The sequence below is a fragment of the Diuraphis noxia genome, unplaced genomic scaffold, assembly GCF_037042655.1.
Source record: "Diuraphis noxia isolate RWA-SAM2 unplaced genomic scaffold, SU_Dnox_SAM2 contig0003, whole genome shotgun sequence".
Classification (NCBI taxonomy): domain Eukaryota; kingdom Metazoa; phylum Arthropoda; class Insecta; order Hemiptera; family Aphididae; genus Diuraphis; species Diuraphis noxia.
Window position 1 is genome coordinate 31,950,090 of NW_028301713.1, and position 15,495 is coordinate 31,965,584.

At 30.0% G+C, this 15,495-nt stretch overlaps 2 protein-coding genes across 4 annotated transcripts; one reads left to right on the plus strand and one right to left on the minus strand.

The window, feature by feature from the left end:
* Nucleotides 1-3,635, plus strand: LOC149057234 (uncharacterized). Its single transcript, XM_089222671.1, has one exon. It carries the CDS (start codon nt 1,421-1,423, stop codon nt 3,098-3,100), a length of 1,680 nt encoding a protein of 559 aa, XP_089078797.1. The 5' UTR covers nt 1-1,420; the 3' UTR covers nt 3,101-3,635.
* Nucleotides 3,636-8,368: 4,733 nt separating this feature from the next.
* LOC107166061 (late secretory pathway protein AVL9 homolog) lies at nt 8,369-14,478 on the minus strand. Of its 3 annotated transcripts, none has more exons than XM_015514578.2 (10): nt 14,074-14,478; nt 13,647-13,853; nt 13,355-13,589; nt 13,102-13,291; nt 12,766-13,042; nt 12,568-12,702; nt 12,277-12,499; nt 11,975-12,146; nt 10,328-10,416; nt 8,369-10,246 (listed from the first exon to the last, which is right to left on the minus strand). In XM_015514578.2, exons 1-10 carry the CDS (start codon nt 14,134-14,136, stop codon nt 10,137-10,139), a joined length of 1,701 nt encoding a protein of 566 aa, XP_015370064.1. In that variant the 5' UTR covers nt 14,137-14,478; the 3' UTR covers nt 8,369-10,136. The 3 variants fall into 3 exon arrangements, with proteins under 3 accessions (XP_015370064.1, XP_089078795.1, XP_089078796.1); XM_089222669.1 differs by having other exon boundaries at nt 13,647-13,870; XM_089222670.1 differs by having other exon boundaries at nt 13,355-13,606; nt 13,647-13,870.
* Nucleotides 14,479-15,495: the final 1,017 nt, after the last annotated feature.

Here is a 15,495-nt window from a genome sequence, read left to right on the forward strand (position 1 = left end):
ATACTAACGCGTAGCTCGTACAAACAAATAGTGTGGAATAGTGTAAATTGTGCTTTCGGATGTTTGTTTTTAAATTTTAATGTTAACAAAAAATAATAAATCCTAACGCACGAAAGATGATTAATAAATAATATTGTTCGTACTGAACGCTAATAAAATAACGAATTGTACGGTCTAAAAAAAAACACATATAAGTAATACCATAACTATGGGATAATAATATAACTGGGATTGTTATAATATACTAATAATTATTTGTTTTTACTGGCTGTACTTGCGTAGGCTGCATTATTTGTTTAAAATATTTAGTGATTACTAATCAATAATCATTACATTCATACTAATTATAGGAACATATTATTTTAATGAATTACAAAATAATATAATAATTGTATTGAGTAAATGAATAGCAGTTTTCTATATCGAAAACCCGTATCGGGTTCTATAATAAATTAGAACTTCGAAATCCTATTATTTTTAGGCGATTTTGCATATTTTGTGTATAATTTCAACTAGAGTGGAAACATCGACAAATTATGATTTGTGCAACTCATTATCGTATTAATGTGTCTTGCATTAGTGCATTTAATATGTGAATTAATATATTTGCGTGGTTAGAATTTATTGACTGATGTGTAAAAGATTATTATGAACTATTTATGTAATAACCTAATAACTTAAATAAACAATCATAAATAACTGTAATAAACCACGCGTGTTCGAACTGTTCGAAGTGCTGTAGTATGGAACTACAACAAATCGGAGTAATCATTAATTAGGTACCTATATAGGTAGTAGGTGCTCGTCGACAAAATATTGAAATTAATGATGGGACTAAATTTCAATTATATGTATTACAACGAAACAGGCCATTTAGGTAGAAATGGGATTCTGCCTTTCATGGTAATTTACGAAGTGCCTGCAAGCTCTTTAAACTTTATCAACTGTGTTAAATGATTAATACAATTCCAGTATGTATACAATTTTAGCCATGTTGTATGGAACTTACTATCTATGGATTGTGGAACATTCCGATTTCTGCTTATGAAAGAAAATGTTATAAAATATTCTTACTAACCTGATTCTGCAAGAAAAATGATTATTAATTGCAACCAATGTACTTGAACGTACGCGCGGAATACAAAGATCAAATCAATGGTAGTTAGAAGAAAACAACTATATCACATTATTAGTTATCATGCAGGTACCTATATAAGTATGAATTATAATCATATTGATATTATTACAAGATTTACAAAACACAAATCCTACTTTAAATTATAAAATATATGATATTAATGTTATAAATTGTTATTAATATATTGTAACTTTATAAATCAGTCGCGATAAGTCAACCATCGAAGCAAGTCGTTCGTTAATTGTCGCTCCGTATCAACGTTTTGCTATCGCCTTTTGTATAATGCCGGCGTCGTCTTCGGGCGGCGACGACAATCGTCCGCACGCTCCTAGCAGTTCGGTCGGTAGAATAGGAAGAGCACCAAGGGCATCGAATGCTTCCAGACCACACAACACGGATCAGGAATGGACCATCAAGACAAGTAGAAAAGCATCTCAATCTAAGAAGGTATCAACTCCAACTAGCCCTATATCTCCCACTCTACAGCAGATTAAAAATAATCCACCAGTATTAAATATGCCCAACAATACATTCGATTACGACATTTCGTTATCTCATTCTACTAACGACACGGCCTATAATAATATGAATATAGATATAGATTTATCGCATTCTACAACCGATCACGCTAATGTTCCCGTTTCCGTAAATACAACACACACCGAAGATATTTCAAACACTAATATAAATTACGATTCCAACGATATACAGTCCTTACGTAATTCCGAACAACTTAATAAATTTTTCTCCGCGGATTACAACGGTCCGTTCATTACCATTGCGGAACATTCAGATATCAACCTAAAAATTGATCACTGGCACCCGTTAAAATATGCAAAAATTTTTTCCACCAATTTCATTGGCATCAACAACATCAAACCAATTGGTCATAAAAAAATCAAAATCACCTTCAATACTAAAGTGTCAGCCAACAACTTTCTCACCTCCCCTCTACTCGCAAACATTGGATTTACAGCATACATTCCATCTACGCTTATCTACTCTTTCGGTATTATCAGAGTCGATATTTCCCTAACCGAAGAAGATTTCTGGGAAGGACTTGATAACACAGTCCGCGCTATTGCCTTCAAACGCATTTCAATCAAAAAGGATAATGTCCTAACTCCTACTCGTGTCGTGGAAATAAAATTTTTATCCCCCAAAATCCCAGATGCCGTATCGATTTACAACGTCTTTTTCAAAATTTCTACTAGCGTCCGTTCTCCCATACAGTGCAATAACTGTTTGCGATTTGGCCACACGGCTAAATTCTGTCGCAGTAAATCCAAATGCAGCCACTGTGGCTTAAATGACCATTCATTAACTACTTGCCCTTCAATCAACGCAACAGATCCAGTCTGCATCTTCTGTAAACTTCCCCACCTCTCCACTGACCGGAATTGCCAAGAGTGGTCATTCCAAAGGGATGTTAAGAAAATTATGGCTACAGAAAACTTACCCTTCCGCGAAGCAGTCTCTCTCAAGAAAAATAATTACTCCTCAAGTGCATTTAGTTATTCAAATATTGTTAATAAACAGTCTGTGTTAAATCCTTCTCATCAAGTTCCGGATACCTCCACTAACTCTTTTCCCCCGTTAACCTCTCAATCACATTATCACCATACACCACATAGGAAGTATAACAATCATTCTTCTCACTCTAAACAAAAACAATTTTATGTTCCCAACCAATCTAATTTTTCCCTACCAAATGGGCACTTTATAGATTATGCTAGTAAAAATCGGTCCCAGGATCCCAAACCTTCTCAAGCTGATCTAACTTGGGTCAATGCCTTCTGCATCAAACTCTCCGAATCCTTATCCAACTCCCCTAACCTCTCTCCCTTATCTCCCTCTTCCCTTCAAAACTTAATTGAATCATCCCTTATGTCTTGTCTCTCGATTCCAAACATCTCCGTTACTCCTTCTAATGGTCAATATTCTACAATGGAATGTTCGTAAATGTGGCGCAACCAATGGAACAATCTAGCCCCCAATTATGCCTCTTGGTACAAAAATATCTCACCATCTATCCCCTCTCATCCTTGGTTTCACAACCTCAAATTAAATCGTAAAATAATTACCTCTTTTTCACGTCTAAGATTTAGACACACCTTACTACCTTCTCACTTTTATAAACTTTCTCTCAATGACTCTCCTTTATGTATGTTCCACGTTCACGATCCCATGATTTGTGATATCTCACACATACTTTTTCACTGTCCCTCTCTGGTTCCCCAACGCAATACCCTCTTCACCCTAATTCACTCCTTTAATATCAAACTCGACACTCAATCCATTCTCTCTTCACCAAATGTACCAATTATTACCTCACTTTTATCCTTCTTCAACCAGACTGGTTTAAAAATTTAATTTATCTGTAATATTATTTTTGTTGTTAATCTTGCTTTCATATGTAATATTTATAATCATAATTGTCGAAGCTAATTGTTTACAAAGTTTCTTTTAATAAAAAAAAAAAAAAAAACTTTATAAATATGTGTAAGCAATATTATGACAAGTTGTGTACTCTGCAAGTGTTCTATATATAGGATCTATGGATATGGTATATCCAATAAACGCTTTAAATTTAAAAAAAATGTATTATCCTTCGAGTAGTCAACAAAGTTTTACGCAAGATAACATTTCTAAGCCAAATATTTGTAATTGAACAATTTTTTCTTGAAAATTTCCCGATAAGTGATTTTTGATGGATGTAACATAAAATTCACAAAGGTCAGACATTTCTCTGCCAAATTTAAAATATTTAATATATTTGAGTACGATATTATTTTAGGTAGGTACAGGTCGGAGTGATGAATGAATTGATTTTACTATTTTTTTTTTTTATGCTTACACGTGACAAATTATACAAGACATGGACAAAATACTTCGATCTCCAACTTCGAGCTCAAATATGGAGGTTTTTGATACCAAATTTGATCTATTTGGCACTTTCAGGAGGTCAATAATGGAAATTCTCAGTAATTTTCAAAATTATCAGGGAAAACAAATATATAAATAAATAAAAAATGATAATTTTTACACAAATGGTATACTTAAAATGTTCACCAAATATTCGTAGGTATTAGCATATGTATACATATAATATATTATATACTAGACATGACAATATGACTCAAAATATTTTGAGTCAATCTTTACATGTGCTATATTATTAAAGTACTTATTTGTATTTTTTATAATTTTACTATGCTCTTCCAAGAGCAACATTAAAACCATTCCAATTCCCAATCCACTTATGGTCTTATAAAGGAAAAATATCCTTATTTTCATACTAACACTGCCAGGAAATCATCGGCCCAGATCGAAAAGGAAGTGATGTCTCCAATCCCGACCTGTTACAATTTACAAATATTATAAATATATAATATTCAATAATCTATAACAAAATAAAAAATAAATAAAACTAAATACTTGTATACAATTGATTAGACTAAGTGTCGATATTGGACGAGTCCTTAATTAAGTGTTTTTTCATATCTATATAGCTACTATTAGTTTATAAGCTTATTGTGCATATTTTGTATAGACCCTTAATTTCAACCAATAAAAAAAAACTGTTGACGCATCTAGTTATAAAAACTAATGACAAATTAAAATTTTAATTATATTGTTATAATTCAAAAACATTATTCACTTACTTGTAAATTTAATGTAGTATATATCATATTTACACAATCAGATTTTAAAAATATTATGACATAAATTATTAAGTAAAATAAAATACCATACTATCATTTTATAAAATATACTTTTATACATACTACGGATTAATAATAATTGATTTTTAGATTCCTTCACTGATTACTGAATATAAAATATTTGGAAGTGGAAATCTAACAATATTTTAATACACTATTCAACTATATTGATATGTTTGCTTATATTATTTGTTAAACTCTTGCTAAAGTCTTCCATAATTTCATAAAACGGAGGAAAATATGCTGGTTATAAATGTTATAATTTATTTAGTTTTATGTTACTACAAATTACAAATTACAAAAAATATTTCATCCTAAATTAATTTTTTTTAAATAAGTGTTAACATTGCCATGTTGTCAGGAGGATAAATCCAGAAAAAATTAAATAAAAAAAAAAATAAGTCCAGAGAGAAAATGTCCTACATTCCAGACTCCAGATATTGTAGACCATGTATTATATTTTGACGGTGGAAATGTAGAATTATTGTGGTAGGTTAGGTTAATATATTTTTTTTAATTTCCGGGTGAAATAAAAACTTCGATCTATATATTTGTATATATAAAAACATTGCGTAATTGTTTCTAAAACGCAAATAAGTGAAGTGAACGAGATAACTGGGGGAATGTAGTGGGGTATGTGGGACTTGGGTATCCATTAGAAATTCTAGCCTCCCACAGTTTCGCCTCTTTTGGGATTAGATTTTTACATAAAGTCCCAGTATAAAAAAACTTTTGTCAATATGTATAATAATTAATTGTTCTATATGTAAATTGTATGTTAGGTATATCAATATTTTTATACATATGGTTTTGTTTTGGCTACTTCAGTTTTTGTATAGAAACTATCGTAACTACTCATTACGAAAATATGAAATATTATTGGTTCTTTTTCTTGTACGAAAACGAAGAGAATTTATTAAAACATACATAAGGTCTACCACGTGTCCACGTTATAAAATAAATTCAAAGATCTAGCTATACTAATCATAGGAAGAGAATAAGATTAATGAACAACTATAAGATAATTGATAATATTCTAAAAGTATTCGCTTCTAAATAAAAGCGTGTACCTACATTTATAGTATTTTTAAAATGTATAAAATGTGCTTACTGTAGGATAAAAAGATTAAAAAGTACACGCTTAGCTATATATTATTTTATAGTTAACAATAATTGAGTTTTGAGAATATTATGTTTCAATGACGATGCCCTTTCTCTTTGCTTTCGACCCTTTAGCTAATTTCCAACCTTTCCCAGGACTCCCTGTGACTGCTTAACTCTATGGTTTCGCCCATAAAGGGGGGAGGAAAGGCTTATTTCGAACTTTGATTTCTAATACTTTACCAGTCATTACTAGGTAGGTCGTATTGCAGTAGGTACTAAATCCTAGTTATACCTCTTTGGAACCGCGATGTGCTCACTGCTTACTGTCTAGAATCTTTTACTTTGATCTACTGTTTTGAAAATTCATCATCACTCATCAACATTGATCAACAGTTAAATTATAGAACAAAGCCATCGCCGAGTTAGATTAGGAAGATTTTAACTTACATAGCCTATAAAACACCCGCACGTGATTATAGGTACGTAAATTCATATGCAATCAAGTAGGTTATTAACACTTACCTATACGACCGCGACGGCTACAACCGTAATGGATAACTTTTCAAATGCGTTATTTGTAAATAGGATATCACCGACTGGCAAATGGCAATAATAATTTCGGACTTCGGCCATATAGTGCTGGTGTTCGGAGATTTTATATTTAGCCGTATCTACAAACTGTCCGGCAGCTGCGGCCGCGGTAGGTAAATATGCTTATTTGCCATTTTTCTTTTTTATAATGCACGCGACGACGGCGGCCAGACCAACGCAGCTACAATAATTAAATGATATTTATTACTATTATTTTTATCATTTCTCGAATAACACACCGCGGAAGAGCACTGCTGCAGAGGGCGCTTATTTTGAAGACACCTTACTCGGGGGGGGGATGGGGGGGTCACTAGATGGTGCTCTCACTGCTCTCTGTATTATTATTGCAAACGTATATAGTTAGTAATGGTACGTTAGAAACACAGAATTCCATTTAAGGGGATTGCAACAAGCGGCGACGATAATAATTGATGTCCTCGTCTATGGTATTATATGCAATGTAATGTAAAATATAAATGATAGGTATTATATTACATATTATGGACGTTTAAACTTACCGATGATCTATTTATGATGATGCGATAAGAATATAAGATTATATGAATTCTGAAAACATTTCTTAAATTTAAATATTATAGCCGTGGCTCGTAAAATCAATTAATGCATCACATACAATATTACGCTCCAATTTACAATTCACTTTGGTGCGGTTTTTACTTAAGATACAATCGAGCATGTACATATTATCCCGATATCAAGCTAATTTGTTTTCACAATAACGTCATTATCTATCAACTAGAATTCCTAGAAATATAGCATGATAATAACAATCAGGGACCCCACAAGGGGGGGGAGGGTCAGAAGGACCCATTATGGTACTAGGGCAAATGCAAATAATTACTTCAATATATATTATATTAGAAAATGTTTCAAAATTAATTGTTATTTAAGAGGAGCCCGGATTTAGTTCTGTATCAGTGCCAAAAATATGACGTGGGGGGAGGGGGCTAATAATAAATTATAATAATAATAAAACTGACGTCGAGGTTTGACGCGTTCAAGTCAAAGGTCAATTCCACGGGAATGGAGGGGAACATAAATGTTGAATTTTGCTTAAAACTCTTTAAACATATACCAATATCAAAATAAAATATATATTGTGAAACATCACAAACACAGACACGGGGAGGGGGAATCGCCTACTCATACAGAGACGCACCTGGTAAACATAATTGATTAAACGTTTTATGTACAACTCGGGAGTGGCAACCCTGTAGCACAGTTTTGGAGGGTAGTCAAAATAAAATATACATTATTCCCATTCTGTCTAAAAATAACGTGGTGTGACATTATGTGAGATAGGTAACACTTCTTAAACGCACACCGAAAAATAATATTATGATAAGTATTAAATACATTTGAGTTTAATGCAAGTGGCCATGACGGAACCTTTGCAGTTAGCCACTCAGTCTAGTAGTCTACCACTATAAAATATCTAGGTGGTAACTGCAGTCGTCACCATGTACGTAGATGGTAAGCCTAATACAGGACGGTGCTTGAAGGTATATGTTTTTATTGAATATGGTTTAATCACAAGCGCAATAAGAAGGGAATCAAGTCCCAGTTCTTGATCATATTTTAGTTTGAAATATCAATTGATGGGGTCTGTGCTGCTGATACAATTCTAGCCCCCCAATCCACACACAAAAAAAAAATCCCTTGTAACGCTTACAGGTATAATTATACTACACACATAAATATATCCGAAATGGGTCATTAAATTATATTCTTATGTTTTCCGTTAATTGATTAATCACAGTTAATAATTCAAATAACTTACACGCAAAAGTATATAATATAGATAATTATATTCGATTATTTAAGTACAACGCATCATTGTGTTGATTATTAACAAGTGTACAAACACAATGTCGCTATGATTGTAGTCAAAAAGGAAATGTTTTGAGCATAAAATATAAATTATAGTTATGTAAAAAAAAGACAAATTATGATACAATAAACATAACAATAAAAATAACAATCACATTGTATATCTAGTTTTACTATTTATTAAGCTAAATAGTAAATTTGGTTGGTACTGTAAATTAAAAATTGCAGGATGTTAGATAGAATGTTGTAGATTAAGAATCGAAACATTGTGCCAAAAAACAAACACATTAAAAATTGTTGTTTCTTTTAAACTTGTGATATTTTACTGTAGGTAATAATCTATTCATATGCAACAACAAGAGTGTAAATCAAATAACTTGTCATTGTGGTGTTATCCAATTAGTTATTAAGAAAATGGATTTAATTGGATAAGCCATGCTATTAATTTAAAAGTAATTAAGCATGCATACTTATGCTTGTTTAAATGAAATACTTATGTCAAACTTAAAACAAAGAAACAATTAAAAAAGTGCAATTGAATAATGAATTTTCCAATAATTATGGATACCTACACTGCTATTTAAAATAACAAATTATTGCATCTTTCAACGAACAACATATTTGAATCTATTAGAGTGGACACTTTAATGTGATCATATATTCACATTGGTGTTTTAATACACGTAACCCTTGATAATTCAATAAAAAAATTAATATTAATTGAGATTAAGTCTCTCAACTCTAATTTAATATGATTGATTTGCTGTTATCTGGTGATCACAATAAGAAACACCCACTGTATTAGCTAACTAGTGTTCAAATACTCATTAATAGTCATGATTACAAAAACATGTGATATATAAAAAAAGAAATTTTATTTTTGATAAAAGAATGATAATGATATATGATAGAATTTTAGCAAAATTAGGATTTGTTTACCCTAAACATAATTTGTTGGGATGGTTTAAATTTATTTGGAAATACTGGAAATGATTATAGCACAAAATATATGATGATTTTAATGTATTCTTGTAAACAACAAAATGAATTTAGAATGTATAAGTAAAAAAATGTAATACAATTACTAAACAATCATCACAGTTGATGTAAAACTAAGAGATTCTAAGAATTTAAAATTAAGGGGCATTTCAAAATTTTTTGTTTAATGTTTTTATACAAATAATTTGTGAATGTAACATAATATGGTATGTTTTATTAAAGATTTTTGTCCAAATTAAATTATTTATCAATTAAAAAAAGGTATGTACTACAAATATAAATATCCAGTTATTCTGAATAATTCTATATAATATGAAGTATACATATGTAAATCTATTTAAAAATAGACCTAGGGCATAATTTTATGAATTTGTTATTATTGTGTATCATTAAAAGTCATTTTTAACAAACACAAGTATTGAGATCAGAAGTAAACAGACTGTTTATACACATTGTTGATTTCACTATTAGTAGTATGTAGTAAAATAAGCTATATGTCACTTGTAGAAACTCCAATATCTTTTTATAATATTTATAATGCACAAGCCCCAGGTCCATATAGTTGTCAATGTCAAATATAGACAGGTTGAAAATAATTTACTTAACCTAAATGAAAAATTAATCATACAATAATATAAAAAATAAAAATAAAATAAAATATAAAATGGTATAACTGAACAAATTCAGAACAAAACAAACGGTAGAGTAAACTAGTATATAATTCATTATTAAACATCCTGAATAACAGGTGTATTTTTCTCATCTTCTAGATCTTGAGTTGTAGTTAAACTACTCCACCAATTAGTTACGGCACCCCTAGCTTGAGAAATAGCACCTCCTATTCCAAATAAATACTTTGTTAATATCATAAAAAAAAAAACATAAAATAATGATGGTTAATATTATTATTTACACATACCAACAACTTTACCCGTGGACGCAACTGCTCTACTTGTATTTTGGACTGCTTGGTTTAACTTTCGACCACTTCTACTGCTCTGCATTGTGCTATCCAACATAAAATTATAACATGTATTTTAATTTAATCTAATAATATAATAATACATTTATACATCTTGATTGAAACATAATACAACTAATTTAATAGTATTTAAGTATTATTTTTAGTTAGGTAGCTTGCAGAATTGCAGAAAATTAACTTATGATAAAATCTGTCAACAAACTAAATATTTGTGTTTACAACAAATTCATAAATCAAATAAGAAAAAAAAGTTGTTTAATGATGTTTTAATATTTTGCATTGACCTATTGACTAATAACAATTATTTTTCCATATAATTTTGCTCATTTTAGTTTAATAGAAATAAGGTTGTCTACTATAATATATTATTTATAGTCCTTACACTCCACCACCTATACTTTATATTGTTTATAAACTTATTCCACTCAACATAATATTAAAGTTATATTATAGGGTATATTAGAAAATGTCATAGGTATTATAATCCTTATTTACAGCAGAGTCATCTTATTCTGTTTCCCTCTAACCTAACTTTGTACTAACCAAATTTAAAAATCTTTTAATGCATACATTAAATGTCAGGCAAGCATTTAATTATTGAAAGTTTGAAAAATTGTTTAAATTATTACAACAGAAGTATTTTAAAAACAAACATAAATAATAATTTACAACTGATGTTATTATAATTTAATTACTTAATTAATAACATCAATATTACAATTAATCAAATAAGAAGTATATACCATAGACTTTATACTAGTAGATGGAGTTTTCCTGGCAGACGGGGTAGGGAGTTTTGGTCATGGTTATTCGTGTTAAATATTAAATATAGCAGTATAAAATATATTGTATAATTTATTATGCATGTGTCATGTAATTTGGCAACACTTGAACAGCACAATAACGTATGATCGCTGGAACAACATCCATACTTTATCTACTATTATAAGATCCATGATATGTACTCAATTAGTTAAACATAATGATTTATTTTATAGAAGTACTCATTATTTTAAAAATTATCAAAGATTTATATTTTTATATTTATATAATTTTGAGTTGTTACAAAGCAATAATTTAAAAGTTATTATTATTTTTTTTTTCTTAATGTGATATTTTTTTGAATTTTTCACTGTTGTGTATGACATATTTTTTGATTTTATATTCCTAACTCAGAAACTCAATATTATTTGTAAGCTGTACCATTTAAATACATAAAAATCTCATTTTGAATGGGTAGTTTATAAGTTAATGTTTCAAAACTTACTAGTAGCACTCGACTCAACTCACTTCTAGCAGAAATTCCCTAAATAACTCCACTTAAAATATTTCAAGATATATTTTAATTTGGAATAAGAAATTTAAAAGATATGTTGTGTCATTCAATGTCTAATATAGTAAAAAAAGTGAAAACATAAAAAAGATAATAGATAAAAAATAGTAATTACTTATTTTGCAACAACTTAAAATTATTTTTTCAAAAATGCTTAAGATTTTGGAATCAATAATGAATATTTGTCAATAAAAGAATTGATCAATACATTTATATTTAAACATTTAGTTGATATTGAGCAATTTACATACTGTGATATTCTTAGTTTCATATCAGCTACAGACAACTGACCAGCAAATGGATGACAAGGTTCAAGTGCCATAATTGCTTGGTGCTCTTGGTTTAACCAAATTTGGTAATTTTTTGTTTGTTGCCAAGCAGATATGAAAGCTGGATTAAAGTGATTTAATTCCGGCGCACCTTCTAGGTTAATCAAATAAATTGTATATTATTATAAGTTAAGTAGGTATATTATATTATTATATATAAATTACTTCAAAATTAGTAATTAGAAAACAAGAATACAATAATGAAGTATAAAAATGCTACTAACCACTTAATAGTGAAGTTCTTAATAATGATAACAGATAAGCCTTAAACTGTGCTCTTATCCATTCATCTCCACCCTCCCATCCAACTCCATCCAAAAAGACATCTTCTTTATCTGGTTGGACAACATGTCTAACAAGATAATCGGCAAAACGAAGGTCTTCTGTAGTTAAATGTAAATGTCTTTTTAACTCAATATTTTCTATTTCTACTTTTCCTTCATCAATCTAAAATAAAATTGTTTTATGAATATATTTATATATGGTATAAGCCAACTTAAATAATAAAACACTACCTCAACAATTACATCAGCTAAATTTTTCTTTTGTTTGAATAATATATTTGATGCTCCAATAACATATCCTCTAACACTTGGATCTGTTAAAATATCCATGTATGACAAGCAAGAATATGGTTGACATAAATTACCCTAAAATATTAACAAGTATAAATTATTTTCTGTCATAGAAAATATTAAACTATGCATACAAACATTATCAAAAATAGACATCGGGACTCCACAATCTTCAGAATTGATTTGGGCGATACTAATCATATTATACTGCACAGCAGCTTCATCCAACGAATCAATACTAGGATCTCTAGGAATGTTCGAAACAAAGGAACTGTTAGGAACTATGTCTTCATCAACAACTTCATTTGATTTTTGACTAACTATACTGTGATCATTATCTTCTATTTCCGGATTTATATTTGAAACAATAACTTCACATTTGTTTTTAGTTGAGGGTTGAATAACACTACTTAAACTAAGAAAAATCATATATTTTAATGTTAATTTCATGCATGATTATAAATATTTAGTTACTTGACATTAGCAGATTTATTAAGCCCATTTTCAATAAGTCCAGGGTGAAGAGATAATAAAGTCAATATTGTAGAACATAGTGGACGAACAGGAGAGTAGAAAAATAGTACTTTGCTTTCTAACAACATCAATTTAAATAACAACAATACTTTATGCCTAAACCTTGTCACAAGTTCAACTGCAGATAGACCTGTAAAAAAAGTATAATCAGTAGTATTAAATGATTTATAAAAGGTAACAAATAATTACAAACCAACAAAAAGATGAGGGCTGGTGCTAATATTGTCTATACTAGACAAACACGCATTGAGGTGATGATACGTGTCATGTAAGAGTGATATTTTACTAAAATCACCCTCTTCAAAATATGCATGAGTAATTAGAGACATCTTAACTTGAATATGTCCATATAATGGTAGCTTACTGAGTACACATACTGATTTTTGGATTGTACTTCTTGTCATATCAGGAGTTCGGTTAATAATTTTCTTTAAAAACAAAAATGCTTTAAACAACTCAATAGTTAAAATTGTTTAGTCATTTACTTCTAAAGGTATTTGTCTGTAACACGAAATCCCATAAATTGTTTCATTTGGATCTTGTTGGCTAGGTAGATGAAAGTATGCAGTGTCTTCATCAAAGTTGTGCGATCCATCGGGTAATGCTAAATACGGCAAATGCTTCCAAGCAGCTGGACATTCAGCAGAAACACCAGTGGTGTCTTCAATAAATGGCGGATAAGCATATTCTACCTAAACATAAAAATAAACTAAACTAAGTATTAACTGAGTAGTATTTTTAAACAAATTTTATAATTTATAGTTTAGAGAAAACAATACAAGGATAAAGCTATTTGGCTCTGCAACATTAAAATATTAATCATTTAAAAATTGATATTGATTGGGACGTAGGTACTGTTGACAAACATATTACATAAAATTATTAAACGTGTGGATGGAGTTTTAAACATACCTGACATCCTTTTTTATGATGGAATCCAACCACCAATACGTGTAGAATTGGATTTTCTGTCATGACGATGTATGTGTTACAATACTATTAGCAATTTGAACGTGTAAACATATCGAACACCGAGTGTACGTACGACGTACTAATTTGATTTATTTATTTATTTACAACTGGTCGGACGAAATCGTCATTTGTCGACGGCCATTCCTATCGATTTATGTGTACTATTTAACGTTTCATTAGACAGAATCGTAGCAACGATGGCAGAACGGTCGTCACCAGCGTGAGTAACGTCTGTTTTTACTCGACACCGACAACACGCAATGAAATTGGTTTTCGTAATATTGCGAACTCTTGAAGTTTTGTGTTTAGTGACTGAACTTTCGTCGTCGATCGATGATAACAATTATTATTATTATTATTGTTGTCACTAAAAACGTTTGCTCGATTTGATAACAGCGTATTGATAACAAAAGAAAAAATCGTGCGTACTTCGACGTGTTGGATGCGTAGTAAAATAGAATGAGTGTTTCCGCGCATGCGCTTTATATTTTCTGTCGTCGAAGCGAGTCTATGATGATGGAGATGGAGAATGGTCGAATGGTGATTGGGGCCTAACGACTAAGGCCTAAAAAATGGAAAAAGTTATCGTTATAATGGGATCTCTTGAGTCTTTTGAGCGTTCCATGAGTCATGAATGTTAGCATTATGTAGTAATCGATCCTATATACTTAAGTTCTCAAAACTTTTAGTCTGATTATTTTGTCGCAACCATTTTGATGAGCGATGTCGGTAGAGAGATCTTGTGGCCTTGTGTTCATTAAAACTTACTGGTTTATGGCTACTATACTAAATACAATTATCTAAATATTATCGTATTATCCGCATCATCGTATCCCATAGCCTATGGGCCATAGGTATTATAAAGTGAAATTTAGATGTAAATCTTTAATGTTTACCACTAATTTATTTTTAATTCACATTAGTACATTACCATACATTTGTCTAAAAATTAAAATGTGTAATGATAAATTAAACAATAAAATATTTTTAATCTTCGTAAAAAAAGTTATGACTTTATAATTTTAGTTAAAAATGTATTTTTTAAATAAATATAATAGAAACAATAGTATTATATATTTCAGAACTATTACTTATTTACTTAATATGATTCATAAAAGTTGGTACTTATAGCTTATATGCTAAAATCCGAATTTAATAAAATTATATAAAATAGGAACTTACTAACCACGAATGGCAATATGGCATCAATCATGATGGGTTAAATTGAAAATATAGGTTACTAAGCACACCCAACTAACTGAACTAACCAAGCCCCTCCAAATTTTGCTATTGTGCGTATCTATAACTTTACTATATACGAATATTATATACATAATATTATTGTAAGACGCATATGACGTT

Coding starts and splice junctions, on each gene's coding strand:
- LOC149057234 (XM_089222671.1), top strand. CDS start 1,421: ATGCCGGCGTCGTCTTCGGGCGGCGACGACAATCGTCCGCACGCTCCT.
- LOC107166061 (XM_015514578.2), bottom strand. CDS start 14,136: ATGACAGAAAATCCAATTCTACACGTATTGGTGGTTGGATTCCATCAT. Junction 13,292..13,354: donor CAGCCCTCATCTTTTTGTTG/GTTTGTAATTAT, acceptor CTTTTTTTACAG/GTCTATCTGCAGTTGAACTT. Junction 12,703..12,765: donor CGATGTCTATTTTTGATAAT/GTTTGTATGCAT, acceptor TTAATATTTTAG/GGTAATTTATGTCAACCATA.